This window comes from Leptonychotes weddellii, chromosome 5 (genome assembly GCF_054177405.1).
Source record: "Leptonychotes weddellii isolate Sample4059 chromosome 5, ASM5417740v2, whole genome shotgun sequence".
In the NCBI taxonomy this organism is placed as follows: domain Eukaryota; kingdom Metazoa; phylum Chordata; class Mammalia; order Carnivora; family Phocidae; genus Leptonychotes; species Leptonychotes weddellii.
The window spans coordinates 50,211,088-50,230,374 of NC_138373.1; the positions used below are offsets into that span (position 1 = coordinate 50,211,088).

Below are 19,287 nucleotides of genomic sequence, written 5' to 3' on the forward strand. Positions count from 1 at the left end.
TGGTTTTTATACTTTCTCTTATTGATGTGATATATCATATCACATTAACTGATTTGCAAATATTGAACATCCTTGTAACCCAGGAATAAGTCCCACTTGATCATGATGAACGATTTTTTTTTAAAATGTATTGTTGGATTCGGTTTTAGTATTTTGTTGAGGATTTTTGCATCTACGTTCCTCAGGGATATTGGTCTGTAGTTCTCTCTTTTTTAGTGTTTCTATCTGATTTTGGTATCAGGGTAATGCTGGCCTCATAGAGTCAATTTGGAAGTTTTCCTTCCTCTTCTATTTTTTAGAATACCTTGAGAAGAATAGGTATTAACTCTTCTTTAAATGTTTGGTAGAATTCACCTGTGAAGCCATCTGGTCTTGGACTTTGTTTATTGGAAGTTTTTTGATTACTGATTCAATTTCATTGCTGGTAATTGGTCTGTTCAAATTTTCTATTTCTTCTGATTCCATTTTGGGAGGTTATATGTTTCTAGAAATTTATCCAATTGTTCTAGGTTGTCTAATTTCTTGGCATATAATTTTTCATAATACTCTCTTACAATTCTTCGTATTTCTGTGGTGTGGCAGTTATTTCTCTTCTTTCATTTCTGATTTTGTCTATTTGATTCCTCTTCGTTTGTTTGTTTTATGAGTCTGGCTAAAAGTTTATCAGTTTTGCTGATCTTTTCAAAGAATCAGCTCCTGGTTTTATTGATCTGTTCTATTGTGTGTGTGTGGTTTTTTGTTTTGTTTTGTTTTGTTTCTACTTCATTTATTTCTGCTCTATTTTTATTATTTCCTTCCTTCTTCTACTGCTTTTGGGTTTTGTTTGTTGTTCCTTTTCTAGCTCCTTTAGGTGTATGGTTAGATAGTTTGAGATTTCTCTTGCTTCTTAAAGTAGGCCTACAGTGCTCTAAACTTCCCTCTTAGAACAGCTTTTGCTGCATCCCAAAGATTTTGGACTGTTGTGTTTTCATTTTCATTTGTCTCCATGTATTTTTTTATTTCCTTTTTGATTTCTTGGTTGACCCATTCATTGTTTAGTAGCATGTTATTTAGCCTCCATGTACATGTTCTCTTTCCAGATTTATTCTTGTGGTTGATTTCTAGTTTCATAGCAGTGTGCTCAGAAAAGATGCACAGTGTGACTTCAGTCTTTTTTGAATTTGTTGAGACTTGTTTTGTGGCCTAATATGTGATCTCTTCTGGAGAATATTCCATGTGCACTTGAAAAGAATGTGTATTCTACTGTTTTAGGATGGCATGCTCTGAATATATCTGTTAAATCCATCTGGTCCAGTGTGTGATTCAAAGCCACTGTTTCCTTATTCATTTTCTGTTTGGATTATCTGTCCATTGATGTAAGTGGGGTGTTAAAGTTCCCTACTATTATTGTATTACTATCAATTACTTCCTCTATGTTTGTTACTAACTGCTTTAAGTATTTGTGTTCTCCCATGTTGGGTTCATACATATTTACAACTGTTACATTTTCTTGTTGGATTGTCTGTCCCCTTAATGATTATATGGTGTCCTTCTTGGTCTCTTGTTATAGTCTTTGTTTTAAAATCATCTTATCTGGGGGCGCCTGGGTGGCTCAGTTGTTAAGCGTCTGCCTTCGGCTCAGGTCATGATCCCAGAGTCCTGGGATCGAGCCCCGCATCGGGCTCCCTGCTCCGCGGGAAGCCTGCTTCTCCCTCTCCCATTCCCCCTGCTTGTGTTCCCTTTCTCACTGTGTCTCTTTCTCTGTCAAATAAAGAAATAAAATCTTTTAATAAATAAATAAATAAATAAATAAATAAAAATCATCTTATCTGATATAAGTATCGGTACCCTGGCTTTCTTTTCAAATCCATTTGCATGATAAATGCTTCCCCATCCCTTCACTTACAATGTGCATGTGTGTCTTTAGGTCTGAAATGAGTCTCTATTTATAGGCAACATATAGATAGGTCTTGTTTTTCTATTTAGTTACCCTTTGCCTTTTGATTGGAGCATTTAGTCCATTTATATTCAAAATAATTATTGATAGGTATGTATTATTGCCATTTTGTTACTTGCTTTATGGTTGGCTTTCTTTAATGACATACTTGGATCCCTTTCTCTTTATTTTTTTGCATATCTATTACTTGTTTTTGATTTCTGATTACCATTCGGTTTGCATATAACATGTTCTCTATATAGCATATTAATGGTCATATTAATTGATGGTCACTTATGGCTTTCTTCAGTCTATTCACTCCCTCCTAAGACTCCAATTCACATAACATTTTTCTGACCAGATACATTCCCTGAAATGATAAATTCATCATGTAGTACACCCTTGCGAGGAATATCTCCATGAGGTTCTGGTATCTACAGGAAATCTGTTGTCTCTACTCAGATCATCAGAGCTCTGTGTGTCCCGGGCTCACCCCTATCTACCTGCACGTCTTCCCTTTAACCCAAGTACCCTTCAGTATAGGTCCCTGCTCCAGTGAAGCTGGTCCTGAAACTGACTAATGTTTACTCTGGACCCCATCACCCCTCCCTTTACACTCATCCTCCAAGTCACGGTCCAAGTCCTGTCTCTTTCCACAAAATGTTTCAAGAAATGTTATATCCCACACTGACCATGCATTGATATATTACAGTATTTATATAAATCACTCATTTTGACACTAAATCATAAGTATTCATAGTTTTATTTTTTGTCTTTCCAAACGCTACAATTTCTTTGAGGTTGGTAAGAAAACTTTGTGTTTTTCTTATGTACTTTCAGATGTCCATTCATTTGAAATATATTTACTGAGGTCCTACTTTTGTGCCCTGCACTATACCAGGCTGAGAGGGTCTACTGTGCTTTAATGTAGTAAAGCCCTAAACAGATATTTGTTGATAAACAAAATTCATCCCCTCTGCTAGCAAGCGGCATATTTATTTAAGAAAAATAACTCTTAAAAGCCGTCTTATTTTTAGATCATGTGGCCAAAGAAGTCCCATAATTTCCCACTAGCCCCTCAGTGTCAATTGTTGGGAGTTAAAACAATCAGGCTGGAGGAGGATTTAGAATATACTCACTTGCTCATATTCGTCAGAATTTAATGCACCTTTTGTAATTCCTGTTAAAAGGATATGATCACATTTTTAAGGGTCACATTTTGCTCTTCTTCAACTTGGCATAAGAAGTTCACATAAAGAAAATGGAGAATTTGCCATCTTTAATAACAGGAGATGTTTCTATACTGCCAGTTTTATAAATAAGCCAGAAACTCCCCAGATTTAGCCAGCTGTATTAGTAAAAATTTAGGAAAGTAGGCGGTTTATTATTATTTAATTGCACAGACTTCTGTTGAGGGTGTATATAATTTAGTTTACAAATATGACCATAAAAAGAACATTCCAATATAATAAATATTCAAGTCAATAAATAAATGTCACCGTGAATGTTCTCTTCCATGACAACAAACAATAAGTGCTATAGTCCCAGATGTGTACTTAAATTGGCCCTGGAGGGATAGATAGGCCATGGGTAATCATCATGGTTACTGATGTACTTTTTATACCAACATGGTACTAAGGAGAAAATGGCCATTCTGTCTGCATATCATCCATGTCTACGGCTTCTAGGCAGCATAATTTGCAGCAGTGACTCTCAAGCAGCTTTGTATTTGAAGAGACTCCTGACTTTTATCACAAAAAAAGAAAGAAAAAAGGAAAAAAAAACTTTAAAGAGAATTATTTTTTTTTAATTGAACCAGACACTGTGTAAAAATCTGCAGAGATCATGTAAGGCTGAGAATGAGGTTACCTTCTTCAAGAAAGGATTTGCTTTTGCTTCTATCAGACATCTGGGCTTAGGGTAGATCTGAATCCAATTGAGGATGGAAATGATTCAAATCTGGGCTTCACTCATTGAGAGAATTCATCTTTTCTAGGGATTGCTGGAAGCTCTGCTCAGCCTCTCTGCCTGTCAGCCATGCTTTTGCATTCAGCAAGTTTCTTGTGAGAAAAAGCAGCCTTAAATGCAGGACTCACCTCCCTTGGCTTCCTTCTTCTTCTGGATTTTAGTCCTGAAAATTCTCCCTGCCTTGGTAGCTTGCCAGTGCCCTCAAACAGTGCACTTCGCTTAGTATACTTTGCTTATTTAGTATACTTTATTTTCCTTGTATTATTTGCAGGAGGTCTGAGCTACGGTGGTTTCACAGCTGGAAGGAGAAGCTCCTTTGGTGATTGGTATCACCCTACTTTGGTGATTGGTGTCACTACTCATTACACTTTCTAGCTGATTATCTTGGACTAATCTTTAATAGCTCAATACTTCAATATCTCCCTCTTCCTCTTTTGTCTCTTCTGTGCATGTAGAAAAGTCTCTCTAAACCAGACTCTTTGGCCACTTGTTGACCCTGTGATCATTTAAGTTACAACTGCCCATGAACTTTCTACCCAGTCTCCTGGTCACGTGGATCTCTCAAGTCTAGTCTTGAGTAGGACTATGTCTTAGTCCATCTGAGCTGCCATAACAGAACAATATCAATGGGGATTGTTACGAACAACAATTTATTTTCACAGTTCTGCAGGCTGGGAAGTCCAAGATCAAGGGACCGGCAGATTAGTTGTCTGGTGAGAGGCCACCTTCTGGTTCTTAGATGGCCATCTCTTAATGTGTCCTCACATAGTGGAAGGGGCACCAGGACAGTCTGGGATGTCTTACAAGGTCACCAGTCCCATTCATGAGGGCTCAGCCCTCATAACCTACTCACCTCCCAAAGGCTCCATCTCCAAACACCATCCCATTAGGAATTAGGTTTTGAATTTATGACTTTTGAGGGGACACATTCTGTCTATATCAGACTATGTAGCATAAAATATCCTGGAAATTAAATACACAAGGATCCCTAACTGAAAGGTCAGTTAGGAAAGATGCTTAATGGTATCCTACAGGAAGTCAACACATCCATGAGTCTACCCGACAGAAGAAAAATACTCACTTTGAGCTCTAACCCAGTCAGGAAGTTCCTCTTTCACTCACTGGGAGCTGGCCCGAACCCCTCTCAAACTGGCAGCAGAATTAAAAGGCAGCTGGTCCAGTGACTGGAGCATAAAGTGACCGAAGGTGAGACAAGCAGAGCCGTAGCACTGTGTAAATAAGAGCTGCCCTCCCACAGTAAAGAAAGACAAGGAGCAGATACTTCTTAGAGAATCTCCAGGGAAAGCAGGCTCTTTAAGAAGGTCTTCAAAAGACTTAAGGCTTAAAGTCTGAAAATCTGAACCAGTAAAGATAAAAATATATTTCCGGACTGTAACATCATAAAATAATTTGGCACCGGACAAAACACGTGTTGAATGCCTAGCAAAGAATGAGAATGCAGGCCAAGAGAAGCAGAGCAGTGTGGACCACGCAAGCACAGAGACAACTGGCCCGCTGTACGATATGACTGGGAATAAGAGGTCCCAGAGAAGTTTCCATGCACCCCTGAAGAACAGTGTTGGGACACAATTTCTTTCTGTCCAGGTGGGCTCCACGTTATGCAAGGACAGGACATCTCTATAATCATCAACTGATAACCTGGTCTTGTCAGGTTGACGGCTCCTCCCCAGGCTATTAGCTGTAGCAACTCACACTTCTGAAGGTGGCTGGGGTTTAAGAGCTAACAAGAAACACTGGAAGGGAAAACACAGGAAGGAACACAGTTTTTGTTTGGAAGCGATGGGACCTTGGATGAGATTTTCCCTCTATGTTTTCCAAACATTCCAGAACGCGACCATATTTTATTTACAAACTAAATAAATAGCAAATATAAATGGTATAAAGAAGCAGCAATGTCCTCTAAAATTTCTTTTTTCAACTCAAGATTTTCTGTAATGAATCCCAATAACAGAATTAAGTTTCTATATAAGAGATGGGGAGGGAGCATCATGTGCCTCAGGAGGGGGTGTGAAGATTAAGTCAATCTGATTGTCAGCTGGCCCCTTCTACTTTCCTTCAAACAACACGTTATTTCCCATACAAAGCAAATACACAAGACATTTTTAAATCTCATAATATTTATGAAGAAATTCTTTACCTAAAATTCTCATATTCTTCTTCTTGTCGTTTCCATGGACAGCTCTGTATATTTCTGATAATCTGAAGATAGTCACTCTCTAAATACCTAAAAGTCAAATGTCAATAAAATTAGAAAACAGAGATCCCACATATTGCTAAACATACATATAAGTGTCCTAGAGGGCACTTTGAGAATCTGCTCATTTTAGCTAAGTCTTTTCTGAAATAAGGTAATGTAGGAATAAGTTAATATCATACCCATTTCCAAACCACTAGGAACATAAATTTGGAAAGAATCATTATGTTGATTTAGGAACATGTAATTTGCATATATCATAAGTCAAGTCTAATATTACAGATAAATCATGACAGCACCTCAATTCACATTCATATCTTATAGCCATTTCATTTTGCTATAACTCACTGACAAACATATTTTATAGATGTTTACCATAAATATATAATTTATCATTTTTTATACTCTAAGTTGACTTATTTACCTTGGAAAATATATATAAAATTTCCCTAAAATAACCATCTTAAATTTTAATTCTGAATGGTACACTAAAAAAAACAGATGAAGTTAAGAGAGATGCTTATATATTGGCATATAAAAATCTGTAGGCTCAGCAGTACAATTTTGTGGGATCCCAGTCCCCAGTAAATCTCCTTCTACCTGAAATTTCATCAGTAAGTATTAATTCCTTTAATCATAGAATAGCCTTTAGTCTTTAAGGGTTATCATTTCAAATGCAAGTACTGGGGCCCCTGGATGGCTTAGTTGGTTAAGCATCTGCCTTCAGCTCAGGTCATGATCCCAGGGTCCTGGGATCGAGCCCCACATCGGGCTCCCTGCTCCACGGGGAGTCTGCTTCTCCCTCTGCCCCACCCACCCCCCACAGCTTGTGCTTTCTCTCTGTTTCTCTCAAATAAATAAAATCTTTAAAAAAATTAAAAAATAATAAAATAAAACAAAGTGCAAGTACCCCTTTGTGTGAATAAAAAAAAACCTTAAATTTTCTTTCAATTAATATCTTAGTCATTAGTTGCCTACCACTTGAGATGAAGGCTCTGCACTAAGGAGATGGAGTATGTGCAGTGGGTGGGTGGAGAAGGGAGAGGGCCATGAAAAATCCTGTCAGAAACCACTCCCCCATCTCCATCCAGCAAAATGAAGAGCCTCCAAAGCTTCACTCTGAAAGAGCTATTTGTTATAGGTAGGATAAGGTCATCAACCAAGTAACTCCTCTCCCTCTGAAGTTTACCTTTTGGGTATCTTTGTCTTCAATGTGCCACCACAAATAAATATATATATATATATATATTTTTTTTTCCCTTGGCTGCTGTTGGCCCAGCTAAGAAAATTCTGAAAATCTTGAAAGACTGTTATATACTAAAGGAGAAGCAAAGCAAAAAGCTATCACAGGAGAGGTTAAAAATAGTTTTACTTGTATACAGGCTTCCAACCTTAACATATTTACCTCATTTCCATGGGTACTAAGACTTGTCCAAGTATGCCAAGGAGCCTGAGAAATCTATATCCTCTACCTCCAAAGCATTGTCTAAACGTGATACTCCCCAGCTGGAGTAAATATTACCTGTCACCACATGGTAGGGGAAACCCAGAGACTCTGCAAGTATTAAGCTCAAAAAAAAAAAAGAAAGAAAGAAGGAAGGAAGGAAGGAAAGAAAGAAAGGAAAGGAAAGGAAGAAAGGAAGGAAGGAAGGAAGGAAGAAAGAAAGAAGAAAGAGAGAAAGAAAGAGAGAGAGAGAGAAAGCAAGCAAGCAAGCAAGCACATTCAGCAACCTACCCAAGGCTCTCTCAATTTCTGGCTCTTCAGGAGAGACATGACATGGTGCCTATGCTCTCATGTCTGGAGAGTCTTGTCTACCACCATGGCATGGTTTTTAGTCATTTCATCATACTCAAAACAGGACACTATGTGTACCAGGGTTTCTCAGGCAAAGTAACAAAAGAATTGCTATCTCGTAGGAAGGGAAAAATGAAGGGGGGGAAATCAGAGGGGGAGATGAACCATGAGAGACTATGGATTCTGAAAAACAAACTGAGGGTTTTAGAGGGGAGGGGGTGGGGGGATGGGTTAGCCTGGTGATGGGTATTAAAGACGGCACGTTTCACGGAGCACTGGGTGTTATATGCAAACAATGAATCATGGAACACTATATCAAAAACTAATGATGTAATGTATAGTGATTAACATAACAGTAAAATTAAAAAAAAACTAAAGATGTAATGTATGACTAACATAACATAATAAAATTAAATTAAAAAAAAGAATTGCTATCTCACAAAGCTCATTGAAAGAGAAAATGAAAAGAGAGAAGCCAAATACAAATATCTTCTTATTAAATCAATGACAATGGCAACTGTATGTGAAGTCATCAAGATAAAGCATAACATAAAAAGTAGAGGAAGTATGAAATTACTATCCTCTCCTAAAAACTAAATGTGTCAGAGTTTGAAGTTTTCTTTAAATGCTATTTGTTGGGTGAAAAAGAAATTAAATTTCTCATGATGTACAGCTAAGACAGATTAGTGAACTTGAAGACAGAGCAGTAGAAACTATTGAAAATGAGACATAAAAGGCAACAAAAGATTGAGTGAAAAAGTTACAATCACACAGCTGTGAGACAACCCTGAATGGCTAATATATGGGAAATTATGACCCAGAAAGACAGAAAAGACAATTTTTTTCAAAAAATTATGGTGGCAAATTTTCCAAATGAGAAGTATAAACCCACAGATCCAAAAAGCTCGACAAACTGAAAATACAAGAGACATTTAAAAAAAAACCCAAAAACTAGAGGTTCCTGGGTGGCTCAATCAGTTAAGCACCCGACTTAGGATTTCTGCTTAGGTCATAATCTCAGGGTCAGGAGATTGAGCCCAGAGTAGAACTCCATGCTCAGTGGGGAGTCTGCTTGAGGATTTCTCTCTCTCTCCCTCTTCCTCTGTCCCCTCACTTGTGCAAGTCTGCTCTCTAAACGCATAAATAAATAAACAAATCTTAAAAAAAACTACCCAAAACACACAATAATAAAATTTCTTTAAACCAGTGATAAAGAGAAAATCTTAAAAGTAGTTAGAGAAAAGACAGGTGCCTGGGTGGCTCAGTCAGTTAAGCAACTGCCTTCGGCTCAGGCCATGATCCCATGGTCCTGGGATTGAGCCCCATGTAGGGCTCCGTACTCAGCGGGGAGTCTGCTTCTCCCTCTCCCTCTGCCCTCCCCTCCCCCGCCCGCTCAAGTTCACTCTCTCTCTCAAATAAGAAATAATCTTTTTTTAAAAAGTAGAGAAAAGAAACATACATACATAGAAACAAACTAAGATTACAGCAGACTTGTCAGAAACAATGCAAATCAGAAGGCATGGAACAAACCATTAAAATAAAGAACATCATTTAGGGGGACTGTCAACCTAGATTTCTACAGTCAGCAAACCATTCAAAAAATGAGGGCAAAACAGGGACTTTCTCAGACATACAAAGGCTGAAAGAATTCATACTGGCAAACCTGCAGGAGAAGGAATGCTAACGGAGTCCTTCAGGCAGAAGAAAAAGGAAACCGGAGTAAATCTGGCTCGATACAAAGTAACGAAGAACACTAGAAATGGTAAATATGTAAATATTTACAAAAGACTTTCTTCTTTTTCTACATCTCTTTAAAAAATAATTGACAGTTTAAAGTAAATATAATAATAATATATTGGGGAGTTTATAACATATGTAGAAATCAATGCCTGATAACTACAGAACAAAGACCAGAAAGGGGGATGATATAAATCACTTTGAAAGCAGACTGTGATGACAAAAAGATGTATGCAGTTGACCTTTAAATAACACAGGGGTTAGTGGTCTTGACCCCCTGTGCAGTCAAAAATCCACATATAACTTTTGACTCTGAAAAAATGTAATTACCAATAGTCTACTATTGACCAGGAGCCTTACCAATAACATAAACAGCCAATTAACACATATTTTGTGTGTTAATTTGTATGTATTATATACTATATTCTTACAATAAGGTAAGCTAGAGAAAAGACAAAGTTATTCAGAAAGTCATAAGGAAGACAAAATACATTTATAGTACTATACTATAAAAACTCCACGTGTAAGTGGACCCATGCAGTTCAAACCTATTTTGTTTAAGGGAAAACTATACTGTTCACTAAAAGCAATGAGTAAAAACAAAGCCATAAAGAATGAGGATGTAATCATAAAATACTCAACCAAAAGAAGGCAGGAAAAGGAAAAGGAACAAAGAGCAGGCAAATAGAAAACAAACAACATGATGGTAGATTTAAACCCAACCATATGAATAATCCCAGTAAGTGTAAATAATATAAACATACCAATTAAAAGGCAGAGAATGTCATCTTGGATTTTAAATAAGCAAGAACCAATCACATATTACTTACAAAATAAGCATTTCATATAAGTAAACAGGTTAAAATTAAAAAGGTGAGAAAAGATATACCATAGTAGAACTAATTAAAACAAAGCTAGAGTGGCTATACTCATATCAGACAAAGTAGTCTTCTGAGCAAGAAATATTACCATGAAAAAAATAAGAGCAGAACTTGGTAAGAGAAAGAAATGAATGAAATCAAAAGCTGTTTTGTTTTAAAAATAAAGTTGATAAACTTATTGTCACATTGCTCAGGTGAAAAACAGACACAAATGACCAAGATGAGACCCATGTTGGAGACTGCAGCACTAACGGTCCTACAGACATAAAAGTATAATAACTTTATGCCAAAAATTTGACAACTTAGACACAATGGACATATTTGTTGAAAGACACAAACTACAAAAGCTCTCTCAAGAAGAAAGAGAGGTCAGAATCAGAGGGAGATGTAACCACAGAAAAGTGTTCAGAGAGATGCAACATTGCTAGCTTTGAAGGTGGAGTTAAAATAGAGAACAGTTCTGGTTCAAGATGGTGACACAGAAAGATCCTGAACTCACCTTGCGCACAGAGTCTACAGCTACATATGCAACAATTTCCTCTTAAAACAAAAAGATACAAAACTAAAGCCTGGCTGAGTAACAACTACACATTGTGGGGCACCTGGGTGACTCAGTTGCTTGGGTGTCTGCCTTCAGCTAGGGTCATGATTCCAGGGGATCGAGCCCTGCATCAGGCTCCCTGCTCAGTGGGAAGCCCGCTTCTCCCTCTGCCTCTCCCCCTGCTCGTGCTTTCTCTCTCTCTCTCTCAAATAGATGGATGGAATCTTTAAAACAACAACAACTACACATTGAAGGAAACCACGTCAAAGCAGGGAGAAAAGGCTGGGATGCAATCTCACCATAAACCCCATCCCCAAAGCAGTGACCCACAACTAGCAACTAGCTAGCAGGGAACTCAAAACCCAGAGATTCTCCCTGAGGAGCAAAGGGTTTGAATCCCATGTTGTGCATTTCAACTTTCAAGACATCCCCTTGACAGATGAGCCCTCAAAACACCTAACTTTAAAAACCAGTGGGGCTCACGTCCCAAGACCCAAAAAATGGAAGCAATCTGAGAAACTGCTCTTCAAGTGCTTATGTGCTTCGACTCACCCACCCCAGGATCCAGCTCAATGACAGCTGATTGCCCCAGACTTAAAGTGAAGGAGGCTCACCTACTTATATAAAAGCACTGGACTAAGGAGGCAGGCATCTAATTTAACACACACATCTAGGAGCCTACAGGACCATTCTCCAGGGATGGCGATTGATGCATGCCATCTTCATGCTCCTTCTGCTGTGCTCCAGAGCAGCAGTATATTCCAGACGGAGCTTTCATACATCTGGTGCCCTGATTTCTGCCGCCGCCACCTTGACTGCCCAGCTCTAGAAGCCAGGGGAGCTTACAGTCCTGGTTCCATGGGACTGTAATAACAAGTGTCAGCCAGAAAGGAGCTCATATCCCTGCCTGGCACCCCAATGTTTGTGACTGCTGTTAGGGGATACCTCTACATGACCTGGCTCTGGTGACCAGTGGGGTTACTCATGGATCCCACAGGACTGTAACCAACAGAAAAAGAACTCGTAAGCAGTGACTATCCTCAGGACACAGCAAGAGGCAACAGGCCCAGGAACTTGGACTTTAGTGAAGGAGACCTATTAGCTAATCATCATAACTGTGGCCTGAGAGGCAGGCTTCTAACTGAACATGCAGCTGGGGGCTGACTATAATCCTTTCCAGAGTCCTTGAGGGGAGGTACTGTCTTCACACTCATACTTTGCTGTGCTCCAGAGTGCCAGCATCTTTTGGAGGGGAACTTTCCATGTCTGGTACCCTGGTTAATATGGCTGGTACCCCTGGTATTTGTGGCTGCCACTCAGGTGACACCTCTTAATCACCTGACTCTGGTTCCTGTAGGGGCTTGCCTTTCTGGGTCTCATGGGATTGTGGCAATAGTCAGACACTTCTTGGCAGGTTACCACCAGCAGGACATTGCACAGACAGTGAACTGAAGCACACCGCCCAGTCCTTCTATGAAGGAGGCCTCTATGCTTGTCCTGGGACTATGGTCTGAGGGGCAGGTTTTGGACTTGGCACACATTTATGGCCTATGGAGATGCTTTCAAAGAATGCAGGCTATGGACGTCATCTTGGCTTGCTCTCTCTCTGCTTTGATCTAGCTTGCCAGTGTCATCCAGAAAAGAGGTTTACATTCATCTGAGGCTTTGATTTTTGCTACCGCCATCCATGGGTCACCTCCAGATCATCTGATTCTGGTGGCTGGCAGGGATTAGGCTTAAAGTCCCAAGGACCATATATATTGGTATACTTTAAAAAGATGATGCCTGAGGTTCTGGCCTCCAGTGAGAATCTAGGTGTTGAGATCCTCCCCTTTGGGATACTGACAAGTACTGGCACATACTTAACTACTGGAGGTGATGAAAACTATAATAGTCTGCTTGGACAAGCACAACGGTTTGAGATACAATGAAGAGCTGGGGCAGGGTTGAGTCACAAGGTTCATATCCTACATGAGGCCACTCCTTAAAACTGGGCGAGGTGGTTGTTTCATCTACTTTACAGAAACCAACATGGAGTCAAGCAAAACTAAGAAACAGAGGAATGGGTTCCACATGAAAGAAGAACAAAACCTCAGAAAAAAATCTTAATGAAATGGAGCTAAGTAATTTACATGATAAAGAGTTGAAAGTAATGGGTCATAAAGATGCTCAAAGAACCGGGGAGATGAATGGACAGGCATAGCAAGAACTTCAAAAAAGAGAGAAAATATAAGAAAGTACTAAGTGGAAGTCACAGAGCTGTAGAATACAATAACTGGATGAACAATATACTAGATGGGTTCCACAATAGACTAGATGAAGCAGAAGAAAGGATCATTCAACTCAGAGACAGGCAGTGGAACTCACCCAATCAGAGCAGCAAAAAGAATACAGGATAAAAAAAAAAGAAAAGTGAACACCAGCTTAAGGGAATGATGCAACAACATCAAATGGACTACCGTTCATATCATTTGGCTCCCAGAAGGAAAAGAGAGAAAGGGTCAGAAAAAAATATTGGCTAAAAACTTATTATTCAAAAAAATAATGACTATAAACTTCCCTAACCCAGGGAACAAAACAAATATACAGATCCAAGATGCCTGTAGACTTCCAATAAAGAGGAACCTAATGAAATCCATATTGAGACATATTATAATTAAAGTGTCAAAAGTTAAAGACAAGGAAAGAATATTAAAAGCAGCAAGAAAAGAACAATTTTTATGTACAAGGGAACCCACGTAAGACTATAAGCAGAATTTTTAGCATAAACTTTGCAGACCAGAAGAAGGTGGCATGATACAAAGTGCTGAAAGACAAAGAACTTCCAACCAAGAATATGCTACCCAGAAAAGTTATCGTTCAAACTTGAAAAAAAAGAGTTTTACAGAAAAGCAAAAGCTAAAGAAGTTCACCACCATTAAATCAGTGTCAAAAGAAATGTTAGAGGGACTAAACATTGAAAAAAGGAGCATGAATTAGTAATAAGAACAAATAATAATAAACCTCACTGGAAAGGTAAATATATAGTAAAGGTAGTAGATTAATCACTTATGAAGCTGGTATGAAAGTTAAAAGAGAAAAAAACTATGATTACAATAATTAAAGGATATATAATATAAAAGATAAAAAGATGTAAAATGTACATAAGAAACATAAAATATGGATGGGGGAGAAAAACAATATTGAGCTTTATAATAGGATAAAACTTAAGTTGTTATCAACTTAAAATAGACTTATAGATATAAGTTTTTATATATAAGCCTCATGGTGACCATAAAGCAAAAATCTACAGTAAATATACAAAAGAGAAAGAACTAAAGCATACCACTAAAGAAAGCCATCAAATCACAAAGGAAGAGAGCAAAAGAAACAGAGAGAAGCTATTAAAAACAACCAGAAAATAATGAACAAAATGGCAATAAGTACATACCTGCAAATAAATACTTTAAATGTAAATGGAATAAATTCTCTATTTAAAAGACATAGAGTGGCTGAATGTTTAAAAAAACAAGAGGTAGCTATATGCTGTCTACAAAAGACTCACTTTAGAGGTAAGGAACCACACACACTGAAAGTGAAAGGATGGAAAAAGGTATTCCATGCAAATGTAAACCAAAAGAAAGGTGGAATAGCTATGCTTATATCAGACAAAGTGGACTTTAAAACAAAGACTGTAGTAAGAGACAAACAAGAGCACTGAATAACAATAAAGGGGTGAATCCAAAAGAAGATAAAACATTTCTAAATATTTATACATCCAACATAGAAGCACCTAAATATATAAAGCAAATATTAACATACCTAATGGGAGAAATAAACAGCAATACAATAATAGTAGGGGACTTTAATAGTGGATAGATCAATGGATAGATCATCCAGATAGAAAATCATTAAGGAAACATAAGCGTTAAATGACACATTAGACCAGATGGTCTTAACAGAAATTTACAGAACATTCCATCCCAAAGCAGCAGATTATACATTCTTCTCAAGTACATTTCGAACATTTTCCAAGATACATAATGTTAGGCTGAAAAACAAGTCTTAATAAATTTGATTTCTTCTTTGACCCATTGGTTGTTCAAGTAGCATACTGATTAATATTCACATATCTGTGAATTTTCCAGGTTTCTTCATGCAATTAATGTCAAGTTTTATACTATCATGGTCAGAAAAGATGCTTAATATGATCAAATTTTTTAAATTGTTAAACCAGTGGTAGCTTGAAATTGGCCAAGGTTGGAGTATTTACACCACAGGCATTGGCAAATGTGACAAATCAGGGCTTCCTCTCCCCTGAGCAAGTTGTTGAAGTTGTATACTTCACCACAATTAGACAACCTGTTGGCCTGGCTCAAAACTTTTCACTCCCTCGCCACCCCAGTTTGAAGTTTACTGAAGCCTGTCGAGAAGGCCAAATGAGACTTTGCTGCCACACCTGACTCTTTAAGCAAGACTGATCCACAATGGTCCCAAGCTTCAGGGAAATAAAACTATCACATTCGATCAAATAGCAACTGCTTCCTTGGAAATTAAAGTTGATTTTATCCCCACCAAGATTTTGAGCAAATTCTTATGAAAGAAAAAATACATTATACTTTTACTTTGACTTCCTTGAAAAACGGAGTTTGTGTCATTTTGAAATCATTCTTGCCTTTCTATCAAGCTTAAGTTAGAACATTAAAATTACCATCCATTGCCAATTAGGATAAAGGTGCATTATAAAATAGATAGTATAGTGCCTTTAAAACATTTTTGTTTTAGTGACATACATCCCCCAACAAATTGTAGCTGGCTCCAATTTAACTTAGTATTGAAAGATGTCAATCATAATGTATCTAATTTTACTAGGAAGTTAGCTGCATAGAAAGGCTTCTGACTTTATAGTCATTGATATTTAAAACTAAGTAAACACATTATAGCAGACCTCCTTATTACAAAGGAAATGTTCTTGGCCATTTTATAATCAGAAGACAGTACTCAAGCTATTTACTTCCTGAAGCTGCTGTGTTTAGGGAATCTTTTGCATATTGACTCTAGAAATGAAGCATCATCGTCTAACATTACAAAGGGAAGACTAAAGAATAAGGAATATCAGAAGAAGCATTTTTTTCTACATACTTGCCCTTTCTTACTGAAAAATAAATCACCAACCAGATTTTTTAGAAAATTAAAATTACTATTACAATTTATAAAATGGGAGCCAGGCTGGAGCAGACAACCATCTGAGAAGGTAAATTCACACGTATGCCACAAGTGTGGGCTAATTTATGGGAGAAATGCATCTCTGTAAACCTTGTTAAGTAAAATGCTCTAAATCACATCATACTTTCTGCAAATTTACATTTATACTTGGTTTTCAGTTACAAAGGACAGCCCCCACCCCACAAAGACACCCCACCCTTGAAAGATAGCTGTCCCTATGATATTACTCCATTTTAATGGATGGCACAACTAAAAATTCTGAGAAGATGAACAGCTTGCTCAATATTGTATTGTAAGTGGATGAGCTAAGAATTAAACACATGACTTTTGATTCACAGTCTGGCTCTCTTTCCAATGTATCACACTGCATCTCATTTATTTTCATAATGAAGTTGAAATTAATCCCATCAGAAACATTAGCTGGTCCCAGGACATACAATAAATCATACTAAATAATGCAGCAAGTTATTTTCAAAAGAATAAATAATGTCTATTTAAATCATTATCAATAATACTCAAAATAAAATACAAATTATAAATAACATTTGAAATGACACTGAGTAAATATATTAAAATTGAAAATATTCTTCTAGAAACTTCTCTTTGGAGATAGAGACCCACATGCTATGATTAGTTTTATCTCAATTAAGATATAAATAGGGCTGGGGCGCCTGGGTGGCTCAGTCATTAAGCGTCCGCCTTCGGCTCAGGTCATGATCCCAGGGTCCTGGGATCGAGCCCCACATCGGGCTCCCTGCTCCGCGGGAAGCCTGCTTCTCCCTCTCCCACTCCCCCTGCTTGTGTTCCCTCTCTCGCTGTGTCTCTCTCTGTCGAATAAATAAAATAAAAATCTTTAAAAAAAAAAGATATAAATAAGGCTTCTTAAAAGCCCTATATAATTTCCAGTTAATTGTAATCATTAAATACTTATTGGGTACTTATTAGACACCTAGAAGTTATCTTGAAGATATTCATCTATTAATCCCATTTAAGCTGCTGAGATACTGATTTAGTTTCCTATAACATCACTTCATTGTGAAAGCCAACCTTTTTGTCTGTGGAAATGCGTGGGGAAACCCCAATAATATTAAGTCAGTAGGTTTCTTTCTTTTTTTTTTTTAAAGATTTTATTTAGTTATTTTAGAGATAGAGAAAGAGAGTGCACACGCAAGTAGGTATAGGGACAGAGGGAGAGAGAGAATCTCAAGCAGACTCCCCACTGTGCAGGGAGCCCAACGCATGAAACATCCCTGATTTCATGACCCTGAAATCATGACCTGAGTTGAAATCAAGAGTCAGTCACTTAACCAACTGGCCACCCAGGCACCCCTAAGTCAGGAGGTTTCTAAGTGGTGTTCCGTATAGATCAGTTTTTTGTAGCTAGTTTCTACCAAACCCTTGAAGAGCTCAGGTCTACAAGAAACCAAATGCTGCAAATAAGTATAATGCTATAAGATTTTCAGTTAATACAGCTAATCATTTTTACAGGGCAAAGCTTTTTAAAGAAATGGATGATGAATGTATGACAGATAAAAAAAAAGTATACAGAATGTAGACTGAGTTGAGCTATGAGTAATACAGATATATTATAATGACATTTCATCCACTAAAGGTAGAAGAATTCAATTTACATTGTTTTCAACTCTATGTGATAGTAGCTTCAATTTAGAATGCTGTGGCTATTGTCAATTGGCATAGAAGAAAGGGATCTTAAACTTTTATGTTCTCCATACACTCCATACACAGACATGTTAAATATTCTAAAAAGCCTCCAGAATTAATTCCTAAAAATGCCAATGTTCTTCTTCATGGCCCCAGTGAAATCTCCAAACTGCCATATGTGAAAAAGTCAGATATTAATTTTTTAGAAAAGAATACTTTCTCTGCCCTAGGCAATTAACTTTTGGAGCTTTGATATTAATTACATGTGTAAGACACATGTTAGGAAAGTCTTCAAGAGTGACTGACGTTAGACAACCAAGAGGGAATGGGGTGTCTATTTACAAAAGGGTGGGGCGTGGCATAGGAAAAGGAACTCAGATTGGTGAAGCCCACTCTAAGGCCAGCAACAGGGATGGAGTAGGAAAGCTGTCACCACCCAAAGTCTATAGGCTACCCGGAAAGAGCTGTAGCTGGAGGTACAGAAGAGGGCCACTGGACAAGAGTGATGGCCTTTGATAGAGGATGTGTCATCTCTAAACCAAGCCCACAGAGAGCATCTGGGAGAATAAATACTCCAAATTTTCTCTCCTCCCACTTTCCACTCTCCTGCCAGTGATTTGCATAGACTAACCCTAACCAGAAGCCAAAGGTTATGAGAGTCCAACTAATGCAGCCTGAGGAAGTCAGCCTTGTGGAGCATGCAGCAAGAATAAAAGAGTAGAGAGTAGATCTGGAAGGTTAAAAAGGAATTTTATAGCACAAACAAAAATTCATTCATGACGCTCTTTTCAGAATTATTTTGGGGTAAGTGAATTTACTTTGCTGCTCTAGTTTGATATAATGCCCAAATCAAGCAGTACCTCATAGAAAAACAAAAACCATAATTTTCAGTACCTCCTTTATGAACATCAGCAGCATGCAAACACAGCACCAGGACAGAAAGAATGAATAAACAAAGAAGGAAACTGCTCTTTAAGATTTTCCTATTTCCTCTCAAAACAAAATCACAAGACTTTTGAAGATGAAAAAATGATGATCTACTTTCCAAATTCATAGAAAGAAATCTCCAGACACATATGCAAATTGCCAAAGATGAAAATAACAGTTCAGTGATTTTATACTACCAATTTTTAGAACTAGGATTCCATATATTGCAAGGGATCTAAGAGAACCAATAAATTCAGTGTCTCCATCTCTTAAGAGTTCCATTCTATAGTTAGAGTGAGTTACAACAGTGAAGGAGCTAACGTGGGTAGTATACCTGGTAAGATTTTTAAGCATATATGAATGACTATTAACATTTTGCCTTTAAATTCTTCCGACTCACATAAGCAACCACCTTGTATCTAGTATATATCTCTACAGCAC

General features: G+C 37.7%; 1 protein-coding gene across 3 annotated transcripts in view; it reads right to left on the reverse strand.

The window, feature by feature from the left end:
• Positions 1–19,287, reverse strand: part of ST8SIA6 (ST8 alpha-N-acetyl-neuraminide alpha-2,8-sialyltransferase 6) — a 148,195-nt gene that overhangs the window by 35,789 nt on the left and 93,119 nt on the right. For all 3 annotated transcript variants that reach the window (XM_081820685.1, XM_081820682.1, XM_081820684.1), the window contains one exon: positions 6,042–6,128. In XM_081820685.1, the coding sequence (XP_081676811.1) occupies positions 6,042–6,128 (87 nt within the window). The remainder of the gene's footprint in view (positions 1–6,041; positions 6,129–19,287) is intronic.